At 39.9% G+C, this 15908-nt stretch overlaps 1 protein-coding gene across 6 annotated transcripts in view; it reads left to right on the plus strand.

The window, feature by feature from the left end:
• The window catches only part of ARHGAP42 (Rho GTPase activating protein 42), a 258286-nt gene that overhangs the window by 166836 nt on the left and 75542 nt on the right, over window positions 1–15908 (plus strand). For all 6 annotated transcript variants that reach the window (XM_039486640.1, XM_039486657.1, XM_039486648.1 and 3 more), the window contains one exon: window positions 14058–14159. In XM_039486640.1, coding sequence (XP_039342574.1) covers window positions 14058–14159 — 102 coding nt within the window. The remainder of the gene's footprint in view (window positions 1–14057; window positions 14160–15908) is intronic.

Consider the following 15908-nt stretch of genomic DNA (forward strand, 5'->3'; position numbering starts at 1 on the left):
ACCCCCATAAATCGCATCCAGCTCCTTGTAAAACCGGCAGGTCGTGGGGGCAGCGCCGGATCGGCGGTTCCCCTCGCGTGCTTTGCAATAGGCACTCCGCAGCTCCTTTACTTTTACCCTGCACTGCAGCGCGTCCCGCTCATGGCCCCTTTCCAGCATGGCTCTTGATACCTGGGCAAAGGTATCATAATTCTTACGACTAAAGCGCAGCTGTGCCTGCACAGATTCCTCCCCCCAAACACTGATGAGGTCCGTCAGCTCGCCATTGCTCCATGCTGGGGCTCGTTTGCCACGTGGAGGCATGGTCACCTGTAAAGATGCACTGATTGCACTCCACACCTGGCTGAGCAAACAGGAAGGGGATTTTTAAAATTCCCGGGGCATTTAAAGGGCGGGTCACCTGAGGCCAGGGCAGTAGAGTCTGACCTGATGAGCAGAGTGGCTGTACAGGCATTCTGGGATACATCCTTATACCCTGGAGGCCAATCACAGCGCTGGTGTGTGGCCACACTTGATGACCAGCGCTGCAGCACCAGCGCTGGAATCCTTATTCCCCATGCTGAGTGAGGTGTACGGCCAGCGCTGCAGCCAGGGAGTTGCAGCGCTGGAAGTGCCCTGCAGGTGTGGCCACTTACTAATTGCAGTGCTGGTGGAGGCTTTCCAGCGCTGCAAATCGCCAGGGTAGCCATACCCTAAGTCTTTTCTTCACATTTAAAAAGAAAACCATGCTATCTGAGTACTTAGCTATATTACCATAGACTTCCCTTCTCACTGCATGTTTTTGTTTGTTCAATTTTTTATTCTCTTTGTGAAACAGACTCTGTAGGGATTTGGAAATCTGAGAACATAGACTCTGTCATCTTAGCAGTTTTGCTTTGGGCAATATGAATATAAAATGACTCCGCTCCAATGGGTAGCGGATGATAGTAGCTCTAAATCAGTGCATTTGTAGGGTAACAAAAGTCAAGTTTCTTGACTTGAAACTTTAATGTGTCTTGCCATTAGGAATGGGAGCACCAAAGGCTCCAGCATTCTACCAAACTGCCCATCTGCAGTATCTGTGGATACGCTGAGGTACTGAAATCCCAAGTGGAGTTTATTACTGAAAGTAGTTCCTAGTGGCACTCAACCTTTTCAGACTACTAAACCCCTTTCAGGAGTCTGATTTGTCTTGTGAACCCCCAAGCTTCACCCCATTTAAAAACTACTTGCTTACAAAATCAGCCATAAAAATACAAACGTGTCACAGAACACTATTACTGAAAAAATGCCTTACTTTCTCATTTTTACTATATAATTATAAACTAAAAAAAATGGATCTAAATATTGTACTTACATTTCTGTTATAGTATACAGAGCAGTATAAACAAGTCATTGTCTGTAAGAAATTTTAGTTTGTACTGACTTTGCTAGTGCTTTTTATGTAGCCTGTTATAAAATTAGGCAAATATTTAGATGACTTGAGGTACCCCCTGAAAGACCTCTGCGTACCCCAAGGGTACATGTACCTGTGGTTGAGAACCATTGCCTTACAGACAAGGTTCTTCCAGTATTGAACTTATAGGTATGCACATCTTTATAATTTGTCTGGGAGGGGATTTTTTTTCCACCTAGGGAGGTGATGGAATCTCCATCCTTAGAGGTTTTTAAGGCCCGGCTTGGGATGATTTAGTTGATGTTGGTCCTTCTTTGAGCAGGGGATTGGACTAGATCAGTGGTTCTCAAACTAGCGCCACTGCTTGTTCAGGGAAAGCCCCTGATGGGCCAGGATGGTTTGTTTACCTACCACATCCACAGGTTCGGCTGATTGCGGCTCCCACTGGCCGCGGTTCACCGTTCCAGGCCAATGGGAGCTGCAGGAAGCTTTCAAACAAAACACAAGGAAGAGGAGAAATGATTGAATAAAGAACTTAAACAAATGTCCTGTTAGTTCCATGATTTTGGTCATGATTTTATGCATGGACATGTGTTTTGAGTAAATTAAGAGGTGAGTAGTGTTGAATGGGCACTGTTTGGACTGGGAGTGGGGGAAAACAATCTCAGTTCTTTGTCAGAAAAGCCTACATTATTTTTTCAAGTCTTAATTTGGAATGCTTTGATAGACTTCTGAGAAAAATTATTTAAAGTAAATTCAGTGTTTGGAGTAAAAGCCCTGGAGACTGAAGTCTCTAGTTTCCCATCAAAAAGGTTCAGTATGATCAGTGACCATACAAACTTCTCCATACTCATGCAACAATGTACCTCCAGTCTGGCTTGTAAGGATCACCTCCTGGGGGTACTTAGTTGCCATGCCCAGTTAGTCCTTTCCTCTGTGATGAGACTACCAACAAAGGTGTCAGTTGGGATGGTCATTTGGGGATATGCATAGTTCTCGATGATGAAGAACTAAACTGAGAACTCTTACTGACTTTTACATTGGCCTTTGAACAGGCATGACTTTCAGATTGTCTCTTAATGGTGAAAAGTTCTGTGTTACTTTACCAGTCTCATGAGTTTATGGAGGACCCTGAAAATAGATGCTTTAAAGAAAGAGAGAAACCCTGACACTGCTGACATTAACACATGGCATGAAATCCCTTTTTCCATCTGTAAACAATATTGTTTCCAGTTCTGCACATTAATTGAAAGCTTTCTCATAACATGAAACTAGTTCTTCCTCAGATAAGGGTTACACTCACAGTGTGATGACGTAGAAAGTTGCATGGGAAAGTATGCAATACCAAACATGACACTAAAGTTCTTGAATCAAATGTTGGCTAGCAATCTTTGTTGGGACAAAGATTCCAATAAGTGTATGATTCCAAGGACCATTGCATAGAAAAGTAGCAACCAACCTAGTGGAGAGAAATTTTAAATATGTTCTATTTTTAAAATATAGTAACATTTAGGTCAAGTTATGGTGCATTATTTCTGAAGTATTCTATTTGATAAAGTAAAACAATCTAAATTCCATAAATCCTTTTGTTCTTCATAGCAAAATCTGTGTAAACGTATGCTAGTAAACATAAGTGTGTATTTTATAAGAGGACAAAAAAGAGGTAAAATATATCTTTATTAACTACTTGCAGATAAAATCTCTATATAGGTTTTAGATCCAAGGGATTATTAATTCAGTGATGTACTGTTTTTTTAAACTGGATTTTCTTCTGTAGTTTAAGAGAATTCCACATGTCTAATTCTGATGGTAAAGTTGTGCCTTTGTCAGAAGTTGCTAAGCATATGACCAAAATGCAGTGCTGATCAAATCTGAAAAAAGTCTTTTTATTTTACTATGAGTCAACTCAACCATGTACCGTATCACTAATGCTACGATTTAGTCACTGGTATTTTTAGTAAAAGTCATGGACAGGTCATGGGCAGTAAACAAAAATTCACAGCCCATGACCTGTCCATGACTTGTGCTATATACCCCTGACTAAATCTTGGGGTGGGGGCAGTCCAGGGGGTGCCATGAGTGCTCAGTGGGGGGCAGTCCGGGGGGCGCCATGGGTGCTTGGGGGGGAGTGGCCCGGGAACCCCGCTGGTGTTGGGGGAGGTGTGGGCGGAGCTGGCAGTCTCCCTGCCTGGCTCCTCATGGCTCCCTGGAAGCGGCGACAAGTCCCTCCCTCTGCTTCTATGCGGCAGTGCAGCCAGACAACTCTTTGTGCTGCCTCCACCCCAAGCGCCGGCTCTGTAGCTCCCGTTGGCTGGAAACCGCAGCCAATGGGAGCTGCAGGGGCAATGACTGTGGGCAAAGGCAGCGGGCAGAGCTAGGAGCTGAGGGAGGGACATGTCGCTGCTTCCGGGGAGCCCCCTGAGGTAAGCGCTGCCCTGAGCCCCCTCACCTCCTCCCTTGCCCCAACCCCCATCCCTGATTCCCCTCCCATACCCAAACTCCTGCTGCTACTGGGGACGGGGGCTCGGTGGCCCAAGACTGCCCCATCAGCAGCCGGAGCGGCTGGCCCAGGGGCTGCCTGAGCTGCTCAGGCAGCCCCTGAACCAGCCACGCCGGTCGATGCAGATGTCACGGAATCCATGACCTCTGTGACAGACTCGCAGCCTTACCTATCATTAGTGATCTTGTCTATTGAAACCATTATGCAATTTACTTAAAGCTTCACACTTATTTGATTGAGGTACAGAGAAAGGCTACTAGGATGATTTGAGGAATGGAAAACCTGTCTTATGAAAGGAGACTCAAAAAGCTTGGCTTGTTAGCCTAACCAAAAGAAGGTTGAGTGGGGATATGATTGCTCTTTATAAATATATCAGAGGGATAAATACCGGGGGAGGAGGGATTATTTAAGATCAGTACGAATGTGGACACAAGAGCAAATGGATATAAACTGGCCATCAGGAAGTTTAGACTTGAAATTAGATGAAGGTTTCTAACCATCAGAGGAGTGAAGTTCTGGAACAGCCTTCCAAGGGGAGTAGTGGGGGCAAAAGACATATCTGGCTTCAAGACTAAGCTTGATAAATTTATGGCGGGGATAGTGTGATGGGATAGCCTAATTTTGTCAATTAATTGATCTTTGACTATTAGTGGTAAATATGACCAATGGTCTGTGATGGGATGTTAGATAGGGTGGGATCTGAGTTACTACAGAGAATTCTTTCCTGGGTGCTGGCTGGTGAGCCTTGCCCACATGCTAAGGGTTTAGCTGATGCCATATTTGGGGTCAGGAAGGAATTTTCCTCTAGGGCAAATTGGCAGAGGCCCTGGGTTTTTTTCACCTTCCTCTGCAGCATGGGGCATGGGTCACTTGCTGCAGGATTCTCTGCACCTTGAAGTCTTTAAACCATGATTTGAGGACTTCAGTGGCTCAGACATAAGTTAGGGTTTTTTTGCGGGAGTGGATGAGTGAGATTCCGTGGCCTGTGTTGTGCAGGAGGTCAGACTAGACCAGTGTTTTCCAAACTTGGGACGCCACTTGTGTAGAGAAAGCGGGCTTGTGTCGGGCCGGGCCGGTTTGTTTACCTGCCGCAGCCACAGATCCGGCCGATCGCGGCTCCCACTGGCCGCAGTTCGCTGCTTCAGGCCAATGGGAGCTGCTGGAAGCGACAGAGGCTGAGAGACGTTTTAAAATTGTTTTATTTAAGAAAAGTAAGTCTTGTTATACGTCTTCTGACTTTTGACATCTCAGGCTTCACAAAAAAGTCATTAATCTTTTTAAATGAAAGTAACTTGTTTAAATGGATACAATAATACATGCCTACTTCTAAGAGGTGTTATAAGGAAAAATCATAAATACTTGCATATTATGGTGACTGGGTACATATAATTACCTAGGTAGATAGATAAGTTGATTAAATATTTAAACATGTGAAGTCTGTCAAAATCCCAATGTTTAATTCCAGTTAAGAAAAACGTTAGTGCAGTTATGATCAGAAAAGTGTTTAGAAGAAATGACATCTTGTTACTTAGGCCAGGTCTATACTAGAAAATTAAGTTGGCTTAGACATGTCGCTCAGGGGTTTGAAAAATCCACATCCCTGAGCAGTGCTATTAAGCCAACCTAATCCCCAGCATAGACAGTGCTAGGTTGAATTCTTCCATCAACCTAGCTACCACCTCTTGGAGAGTTGGATTCTGATGCTGACGGGAGAACCCTCCAGTTGGCAAATGTAATGTCCACACTGAAGCACTTTGGTGGTACAGGTGCAGCTGACTGTGCCACTGTAGCATTTCAAATGTAGACAAGCCTTCTACCAGCTCTCTATACAAATTATATGAGCTTACATTACTGACACAAGTTTTTGTATAGCAAAATTCAGTACAGCTATGGGAGAGCAAGCAGGAGTCCATTCGGTATTGTCTGACCTTAGCATATGAACTAGAGAAGCAACAAAAAGTTAGATTTCTTCAGTTTTTTAAATCAAAGTTAGGAAATGGAGCTATAAGATTATTGAATTTGAAGAGCCTCTTGCCCAACTGCTCAAAGGAGAGGTAAAGCAAAAAGACCACCTGGAATGGAAGATTAGGCAGAACATGAGTTATATTTATACAGAGCAATTGCATTGCTTGTGCTTAAAGCTAGCTGTCTTGGTGCCCTGTATCATAGGTTTGTTCCTTTTCTGCCCACAATAGTCCTACTATGTCACAATGTTACAGATAGAAGATTACAGCCATTTCCAGTGCATTTGACCTGTTCCCAGGCTGCTACACTGACCTTTTCCCAGAGATCTGCTCTTCTTTTTTATATATGCCATCTTGTAATTTCTACAGATATAAGTCAATGTCAGATCAGTTTAGATTATGCAAAAGAGTATTATTGGCAAGAGAAGAGAAAATAAGTGGTTTTAAATGGACAGGTTTGCATGGACTATATTTTAAGACTCTGAGAACTGGCACATGTTGAGCTAGAAAGGAAATATATGAACGCAATAATACTATTTCTTTACTTCAGTAATGGAGAGCTGCTCCCTCAGTCTGATCTCACAAGCTTGGATAATAACATGTCTCCCCAGAGAAAATGAGGGCAGCCTAAAAACTAGCTCTGTTTTAGCTCACCTAGTCTTTGATGTACTGTTAAGGTGACCTAAACACAACACATATAGTAGTTGATTATCACTTCCTGTCTTGAAGACAGGCACATACACAAATTATATTTTATGTGCCTGATACTAGGAAAGAAACAAGGATTTTCAATTAGGTTACCTCCTCAGTTGTGATTTGTTTCCTAATTTGCATTGATATCTATTTTAATTGCAGATTTGTTTAATATATTAGGAAGAATTTTATCCTTTTAGTTGATAGTTTATTTTCTTTCAGTTTTTCAGGCCAGATGAGTAAACACAACTTCTTGCCTAGAGTTAAATCGTTTCCTCTTGTGTTACTAAAGGTTCCAGGTAACACCTTTCATAAAAATCCATTATCACTTAAATGAAGAGACCATGCTTCTAGGTAGGATCTGGGCCACGAGACCGTATGATTATTAAAATAAAGACCTGCTTTTTAGCTTTAGAAGAGAATCCTACATCCAGATAGGAAAGGATTTTAAAGTGTTTAGATCAGACCCTATCCTGGGCAATGTTTTTTATTATTGCTTAATCAGCAATATGCTCACTAATACTCTAAGAAGGGACTCCCACACAATGTTACCCATCTTTAGCTTGCGATAAATACCACAGAACAATAGTGCAAAGAATATGTGATAGAGAATCTATTCATTTGATTTCCTATTTTGAAGATGAAATGCTTTCCAATAACCATAACCAAGGAGAGAGGCAAATGCTGCCTTGCAAACCAAAGACCAGATTTTGCCATTCTTAATGATTAAATCTTCAATTAGATCCAGTAAAAGTTGATTTAATTAAGAAGAATATTATTTAGACAAAACTTCACTTAAGCTGCACTTTGCTAGAAATGCTGATGCTATTGTGTGTGATTAAAATAGGGATGAAAGTCAGGGGAAAGGGGAATGGGGAGGTCTTCTCCCTCAGGAAAGCTTTTTGAAACTGATACCAGACATTTGGATATTATGAAGCATTGCAAAGTTTAAAAAAAAAGTGCTCATCAGAAGTATTTTTGAGCCCCATGGTAAATTGTCTCTGGCAGAGATGATTTTGCATTTTCATGATGGTGAGCTCCATCAGCAGCATTGAACAATTTAGATGTTTCGAAAACATCCTGTTGGTAGCTGTTCTTCTGTTGATGCCAGATTTGTCTTGTGGTTACCCTTCTAACAAGGGTATATCTTGAATGGAGGACATTCAATACCAAAGCAAATGCTCTATCACTCAATATGGCAGTGCATAGCCCAGTATCCATCAAGGTGTAGTCTGCAGCTCCCTGGTGACCTATCATAACATAAGCTTTCATTTTTTTAAAAAAATTTACCCTATGTTGTTGTAAAAAAACACCTTCTGAGTGTGCAGGGCTCCTTTCCTGGTCTGTAAAACATCATCTTGAAACAAGAAAGAAGTTACCCCTATTCTGCTCAATGTGACATTAACTCTGAAGCCTAATGATGTCAGTATAAATATCAAAAGTGTTTTCTTCATAACTGTAAGTACTTATATGCTCTACCCTTTGTCATCACAGTATCTATGTACTATACAGGTATTAATGGATTTAGGCTCAAAACAGACCCGTGAAGTAGAACAGTATTATCTTCATTTTACACATGAGGAACTGAAGCACAGAATGGTTAAACCAGCATTGTCACCGGATGTCTGTGAGAACTGAACACACAGGTGTTATTTTGGTTGCAGACGATAAGGCCGGTATCTCATCTGTATATCTCTGTTGTGGTTGTATCTGATATTTTGGCCAAATAGCTTTATGAACATATTTTTCCATTCTCAACCCTTCTCTTTGTCTTGGAAGTAGAGTAACAGTGTCTGCATACCATCCACATACTCTTTGTACTTTTATAACTGTCTCACTGAGTGGCCTGACAACAATACCAGACCTGAGATTTGGCTTCATGAGAAACCTAACATATCCTGGGTTTTGAACCAGGTAGAGGCTCCAATTAGAGACAGAGGTAACCCCCAGTCTCCCAAGTTGGGGCTCAAGAAAGAGAGATTTTATATCTAAAACTTTCTTTATAACCCTTTTGTTGCTGATTGAGAGTGTGCAGCTGCTGTATGTAAAAGAGGGCCCTGGAGATTACAGAAGAAAAGGTGGCCTAGACTGGAGTGAGATAAAACCCTCCCTCTAGTATGTTCCTGTACACTGAGTCACTGTGTTTATGAGGTGAGCATTTCTTGGAATATCCAGATGTGTCTTGTGTCTTCCAGAAAATGAATCACCTGCTGCTGAGTTCATGTCTTTTTTGCTAATTCTCTAAAGTAAACAGCTTTTGGGGGATTCACAGAAGTCAAATATGTGTTTTTATTGGCAATATCAAAGGAACTTTTGAATAGAGGGGTACTTGCTGATCTGCGGGTGTGAGCAGCCAAACATTTTTTAAACTATTCCCAGCAGCACTTCTGAAAATGATTTTTACAGTGCCAGAAATGCTGATTTGTTGGCACTGTAGCCTTATTCCCAAAACCCCATCAAAGTCTGCGTTAAAATAAAGATACAAATACAGCTGAAACGTCTGAGCAATTGCCTTTCTTCTCAGTTGACTTTGTTTTGCTCTCTTTTTCTTACTTGTCTTTAGAGTGAGAAACTGTAGTGCTCTAATCTGAAACAAAATAAAAAGCTGATTGATGAGATGTCCACATGAAGGCAGCTGTCAGACCAGAAGTTACCCTGGTAACAGGGAGTCCCAATTGTTTGTTCTCTTTTTTTTTAAACTAACAGGTGTCTAAAGAATCAATTGTAAGGTAGGATGAATCATTACAATAAACCCAATGGGGCAGTTTCATGCGTTCTCTCTAGGAGCTAGGAATATTGGCAGTGGAACAGAAAAGTCTGCACATTCTGCATATCCTCACAGACAGAATGCCAGCAAGATTTACATGAAATTTCATTCTGGGAACAAGAAGGTTAATCTAGTGTATCACAGTCACAATTCATTAACTTTGGGGATTTTTTCTTTTTTTGGGAGGGGGCGTTTTATGGTATTTACACTTTTTTATATGAGGGTTTTTTCTCTCTTCATTACATGACCTATGTGACAGATTTTTCCAACAGATAAAGTAAGAAATACATGAAGTAAATAATATTTCTTTCGTAACTTAATGTAAGTGTTGGATGTAGTGGATGGGGAATAAGACTAGGAGCTGGCACACTTGGATTCTGTTCCCAGTCACTGGCCTTGCTTTGTGGTGTTCGGGTAGTCATTTCACTGCTCTGTGCCTGGTTCCCCTTTCCACCTTTTGTGTCTCTCTCTTATCAATATAGACTCTTAGTTTTGAATCCCAGCTCTCATTAGGTTCTAGATCAGATCCTCTAACATGAACCCCAGTGCCTGTGCTTTATTGACTTCTTCTGTACTTGTGGATTTCATTGCAGGATAAAAGCCTGTTTTGACCAGAGCCAGCTCATTTAACCCCTTTGTGTCTTCATTTGTGTTTCACACGGGCGTAAACAATACATACTTAATTGACAGGAATTGTGTGAGGCTTAATTCGTTAACCTTTCTAAAGTACGTTGAAATCCCCACATGAGAAGACTGTAAAGAACTGAAAAAATACTTTTCATGTGAGGTACTACAGAATTCTGTTCTGCTATAGTAAAAGAGGCTGGGACATATCATTGATGTACCAGGGAAGACCTGTGGTAGATTTTGTCTTGATTTAAAATATCACAAGATGCTGTCCTAAAGCTTTATTGCCAGAGCTAGGTTTCTGCATATTCTGATGAATATCCCATGGCTTCTCCTAACAGAGGTAGCATCAAAGATCTTTGTAGAAGAGGATGATCAAGCCTCAAAAGAACTTAAAATTTGTTCTTTAAAAAAAAACAAAAAAAAAACCAACCAACCCTAATTGGCTCACCACATGTAATGCAGCCTCAATAATTAGGCAACTAATCCCCCTTAATGCTTAATCTCTTATTCATTTAATTTGCTTTAGTCACAAACAAACTGCCAACAAAAATGTCCACCTGACTAGAGAAATATATTTCCACAAGCCCAAAGGCAAACTTCATGCTTCCTAGGTATAAATTAACATCCCAGCATCTGGCCATGTTAGCATTACACGGGATCTGTGCTGCCAGGAAGGTACCCAAGGTAAGTATCAGTGTTCGGTCTCACCTTGGTAATCTTGTTGAATAAACATACACAGCAGTTTACAACAAAACAAGATTCCTTCCTATGTATAACTGGTACATATTTCATCTACCTCTGTGTTTCAAATGTAATGAATAATAAAACTCTTTTAAGCATTTAAAAATGTAGTTGCTGTGTAGGACCTGGAGAGTGCAGTTGAAGTTTTACCCATTCTCTTGCTGGGACTGAGACTTGGTTGAGGGCAAATTGGCTCTGATCTATTCAGATAAATTTATGCTAGTTGGCAGGGGGAAGTAATTGGAATCATAAGTAGAACTCATATTGACTCTCTGTTTTCAATGTCTTCTGTGAGTTTTGCAACCTGGAATTCTTGATGGATTTACACCTGCTTCTAGATGTCCCATGTAACAGCAGGAGTCAAGAATATATATCTACAGGTGGCCAAAAAAGGTGGTGTCATTTCAAAGACAATCTCACCATCTTGTGTAACACTAATGAAATTATTTGACGTACACAAGCTAATAGTTTCTTGGTTTAATCTCGAGGACATTGGAGGCTGTGTATGTTCAATGAGGAATCCATGACTCTGGAATTGATTTCTCATGTTGGTTTGCCAGAGACTGATTTTTGTGGCTAATTTTGTCACACTTCAAGGCGCATGTTGCAGGTGTAATACAAGAGTTTTACTTTGTGCACATTGGTTTTTACTTTTTTTTGTAAATGTTTTAACTTTGTTAACATGTGACCGCATGTATTAATCTGTAATAAGATACTTATAGGGTTTTGGATGTGTACTATATTATTCACTTGTTGATATTTTGTTGGATCAGGTGCTTTTGTTTCTATTTAATTTCCTGTAAAGATGCTTTATATACTTTTCTTTATGTGGTGCTGCCTAGATTCTATGATGATGAGCACCTTAGGTCTTGTGTACACAATGCATTAGTCTGCACTAGAAGCGTGTAAATTCTAGTGCATACAAGCATGTTGTTCACTAACAGGCCCACATTGACCCTGCTAGCGTGCACTAAAAGTTCCCTAATACCTATTATGCAATACTGTTTAAAACTGGGCTACATTCATGAGCAATAGGCAACTTTTAGTGCACAACATGGTAGTGTGCACTAGAATTTACACCCTTCTGGTGTGGACTAGTGCACCGTGTAGACTAGCTATTAGAAATATGCTTATAATAATTATAGATATACCATATGCATCTTCCACATAGGTGAGAGTTTTTCTTTTTCTAATTTGGTATGATTATCATTGTGAACTTATTTATATTGTGGTGTTCCTGGAAATAATTAACTGTTGCTATGTTGTTCTAGCTCAGTATGTATGGTGTTAAGATCTCCCTGTTATTTCTTATTTCTTTGACTGTTGATATGACTTTCTCATGGCATTATGACAAAAAAATTAATTGGGGAGAATTTTCAAATCCTCTTGTTAAAATATACTACAGTAACTTGTTTAATATAAAACAATAATTCGTAGAGAGAGAAAGAGAGCAGAAGGAAAGGATCACTGAGCCCTGCTCATGACCTGAAGTTATTGCATTATATCTAGTGATTGGTTTCTCACCATTAATAGCTTTTGCATATGTGCTGATGAGAATAGAGTCCTACTAGCCTTTCTTTGTTTCCTTAAAATACTCTGTTTGTTAGTCATTGGGAATCATGCAGGATAAGTTTTAGGCCTATAAAACACAGTCGGGGAACTGCAGCCAACCACAGGATAGACACTTTTTTACAATAATATAATGCAGTAACAAGAATTTTTTTAATCCTTAAAATGCTGTGGGTACTTACTGATTTCCCCTTTACTCCTTCCTTCTCAGTGCTGTCACTTCTAGAAAGATGGGAGAGATCTCAACACAGAGAGAGAGAGATGTCTTTTTCTTAGATTTACAGCCCATAAGCATCAGATTTAAATTTTTTTAAAGTAGAAGAGTGTAGCTTACTCTGCCTTGTTTATAATCAATAATTTCCCTTCTGGATTATTTGTCATGCATCAAAGTACTCAGCTGGTGGGAATGTGGGATACCTGACTCCACATGAGGAAAGCTTTCAAAAGAAGGAAGGCGGGAGAGTGGAGAAACTCCCTAAAAAGGACATCTTTAAAAATTCAAAACTATACAAAGCATTTGTTGAAAAACTGAGTTGCCTGCATTAGCTCCCTTGCAGCTATATTAGAATTGTACATGCTTTTCCTTCCTCCTCCTCATGTTCTAAGAATATGAGTAAAAACCACATATAGCGCTCTGAACACACAAGTCAGGCAAACCTCAGCTCAAATGAAAAGATAAGAGGGGAGCACCACAAAGGGACTGTTGCAAAGATTTTTTTTTTCCAGTCAGAACCCACTCCTGTAGGTTTTTTGCAAGTTGGAATGATCTGAGACATGCACATTTATGGAGCCAGTAGAAAGTATAAATTAAACCAGTTTAGGCCCCAGTACAGTAAGGTACCTAAGCACGTGACCAGTCCTATTGAAGACAAGCATATACTTTGTTACCCGGGGTTCTTTCAATTCAAAGCTCTTGGTAACTCTTATTCCTTTGTGAGGAGGTGTCAGGAAATAAATCAGGGGAGACATGGCCGTCCGACCGATAGATGGCTAGCACAAACAGGACAACACAAGGGTGCTTTCACTTAAAGCTAAACTTTACACACGTCCACAACAGGTTAATAAAACACCCCCAACCATTGATAATTACCAAAGCTGAGTGTGGCTCTCGAGTGACACAGCAGCAGGCTTCCGGGGGCCAAATCTTCCGTCTGCTGGTGGGGACTGAAAGATGTATCCAGAGGGAGAGACCAAAAGAGTCCCCAAATGAGTCTCTTATTTATACATTAGTAATAGAATGACATGTCCCTTAAAGAAAACTTGTTAAGCAAGCAGTTCCAATGGGCAAGCTAGAGGCTCCTTCTGATTATTGATTAGCCAGTTGTGGGTTTTTCCAGAGTTTGCAGCCTTGAGATCCCAATAGACATTCCTGGGGCACATCCTGCTCTTTTAAAATGCATGTATCAGAAACCTCAACACAATTCTTATCAGGAAGGACATGGGGTCAAGCTGCCTTTTCTGAGGCACCCAAAACTCTTCCACCTCCTGTCTTGGTCAAGGTGAGACTGCTGAATGGCCAATTTACAGCTCACTGACTAGGCCGCCTTTAGCAATAAGCCATAGTGGTTTCAGGCACTTTACTGGTTTGCCAAAGTCTCTCCGTACACTCCCCGTACACAAGTCTCCCCGTAATGTCTCACTGAATAACTTGGGATAACTTTTAGACCCCAATTCAGATATGAGTCTATTGCCCTAAAACCAGTGGAACCAGCAAAAATAATCACACAGCTAGTCTTTTTAGCAAATGTGCTAGCTTTTCCTTTCTGTTGGCTTCAAAGTTCTGTCAGATTCTTTACTTTGCAATGTTTTGTTTTTCAGGATGGGAAGAAGAAGTTTGACAAGGAAAGTGAGAAATATTATTCCATTCTAGAGAAGCACTTAAATTTATCAGCAAAGAAAAAAGAATCTCATTTGCAAGATGTAAGCTCTTACCCTTTTACTAGACCATAAGTTTATCTTTAAAAAGAATTGTCTCTAGGACATGCTGTATTTTTCTTTACATAAAATGGTTGATGATTTCTGCCAGTCCCTGTTGCTATGCACCTACTCATAAATTCTGTATATGAGATTAATACTATTCTGATGTGAAATAAAACTTTTAACAGGGCAGTATTTCCCATGTGCTCTGCCATATTTTAAGTTGCAAATCTAATTTTTACTATTTACAATATTTGTAATGCTCTAATAAAACATGTCTAACCTTTATTTGCAAGGTGTATGTGGAATATTTAGAATTAATGTAATTAGGCTATGCTGTCTTTTTTTGTTATTTAATTGATTCCATTTTACATAAATTTTCAACTAGATAGCTGAGCCTGAAGCATTTTAATCACACTTTTTATGCTTTTCAGCATGTCGTGTTTTCCGCTTTAATCTGAGAGAAACATTCTTTCCATTATGAAACTATATGGCTGTATTTTATGAAATTAAAAAGAGTGTCATATTGCAAATAAATAAATAGATTGCCAAAGGTTTTCGACAGATTTTGTGCATGTGATCTTCAGATAAACTTGTTTGTCATACCAAAATGTCGTCAAATATGACCTCATAAGATTCTTAGTTTGAGCAAAGAATGATGGGTCCCTACTCTTGTGAGTAGTACTTCTTTGCCCCAGCAGTTTCAACAGAAGTCAGTGGGCCTGATTCTGCACTACCTTGTACCTCATGTAGCCAATAATGGCTGTACAAAGTGCCATTTTCATCTGGTAGCATTTTACATCTGTAGCATTTTGCAGTAATGTAAATGGCTAAACAGGTATAAGGCAATGAACATTGAGTCTCATTGAGACTGTTTGCATGCGTAAAGGCTTGCATAATTGGACGCGGAATTAAATATTTTTTTTCGGGCATTACTTTTGCTTCCTTGGAGTTAACCGTACTTCCAAAGAGAGTCTACAGAGTTTAATTGCAATATTGTGTACAGATTAAGGGATCTACGGTGATAAAAAACTATTCAAAGAGGATTGTTCTATTCTGAGCACAAAGCTCTAATTATACAGGGTAAAAGTATTTAAACCTGATCCTAGAATCTGATACAGTTCCACATATCCATGCATTTATGTGGCGCTCATTTGATTTAACAGGACTTCTACCAGGGTCAGAACCTTAAATGTAGATGCATCATCCATTTTGAAGAGTACATCCTGTAACTGTTACTTTTAAAAGGCATGCATAGTTGTAACGTAGCAGAAGGATCCTCTTTTTAGCTATGTTGTTAGGTTAAATTATTTTCCTGTGCAGCAAATTGCAAGTTATTTTTTTCAGTATTACTGACGTTATATTAAACTTTCCAAAAGAGATGGGCGCTATTTTAATACCGTTATTGTCAATGATAAACTCTGAAAACTTGGAAATTATTTTGCTGACAAAATTCTACACAAAAGATGTAACCATCTCTCAGAAAGTCACAAAATGTGGTTTATATTTACCTGATATAATACTGCAATTTCATAACATTTATTCTTTTATATTGTACATGCTAAAACAGATGTCAGTATGATGAATCAACTGTAGGGAAAACAACATTCATTTTACAAGGTTTTTTTGTTCCATTCACAGGCCAAATTTACATATACACAACTCCAACAAGTCCATAAATTCCCTTTGCATTAATGGGAAAATAGTTCCATTAGAGGTTAAGCAGGAAGTCAGAAAACAGTTCTCAATGTA

Source organism: Mauremys reevesii, linkage group 1 (assembly GCF_016161935.1).
Source record: "Mauremys reevesii isolate NIE-2019 linkage group 1, ASM1616193v1, whole genome shotgun sequence".
In the NCBI taxonomy this organism is placed as follows: Eukaryota; Metazoa; Chordata; order Testudines; family Geoemydidae; genus Mauremys; species Mauremys reevesii.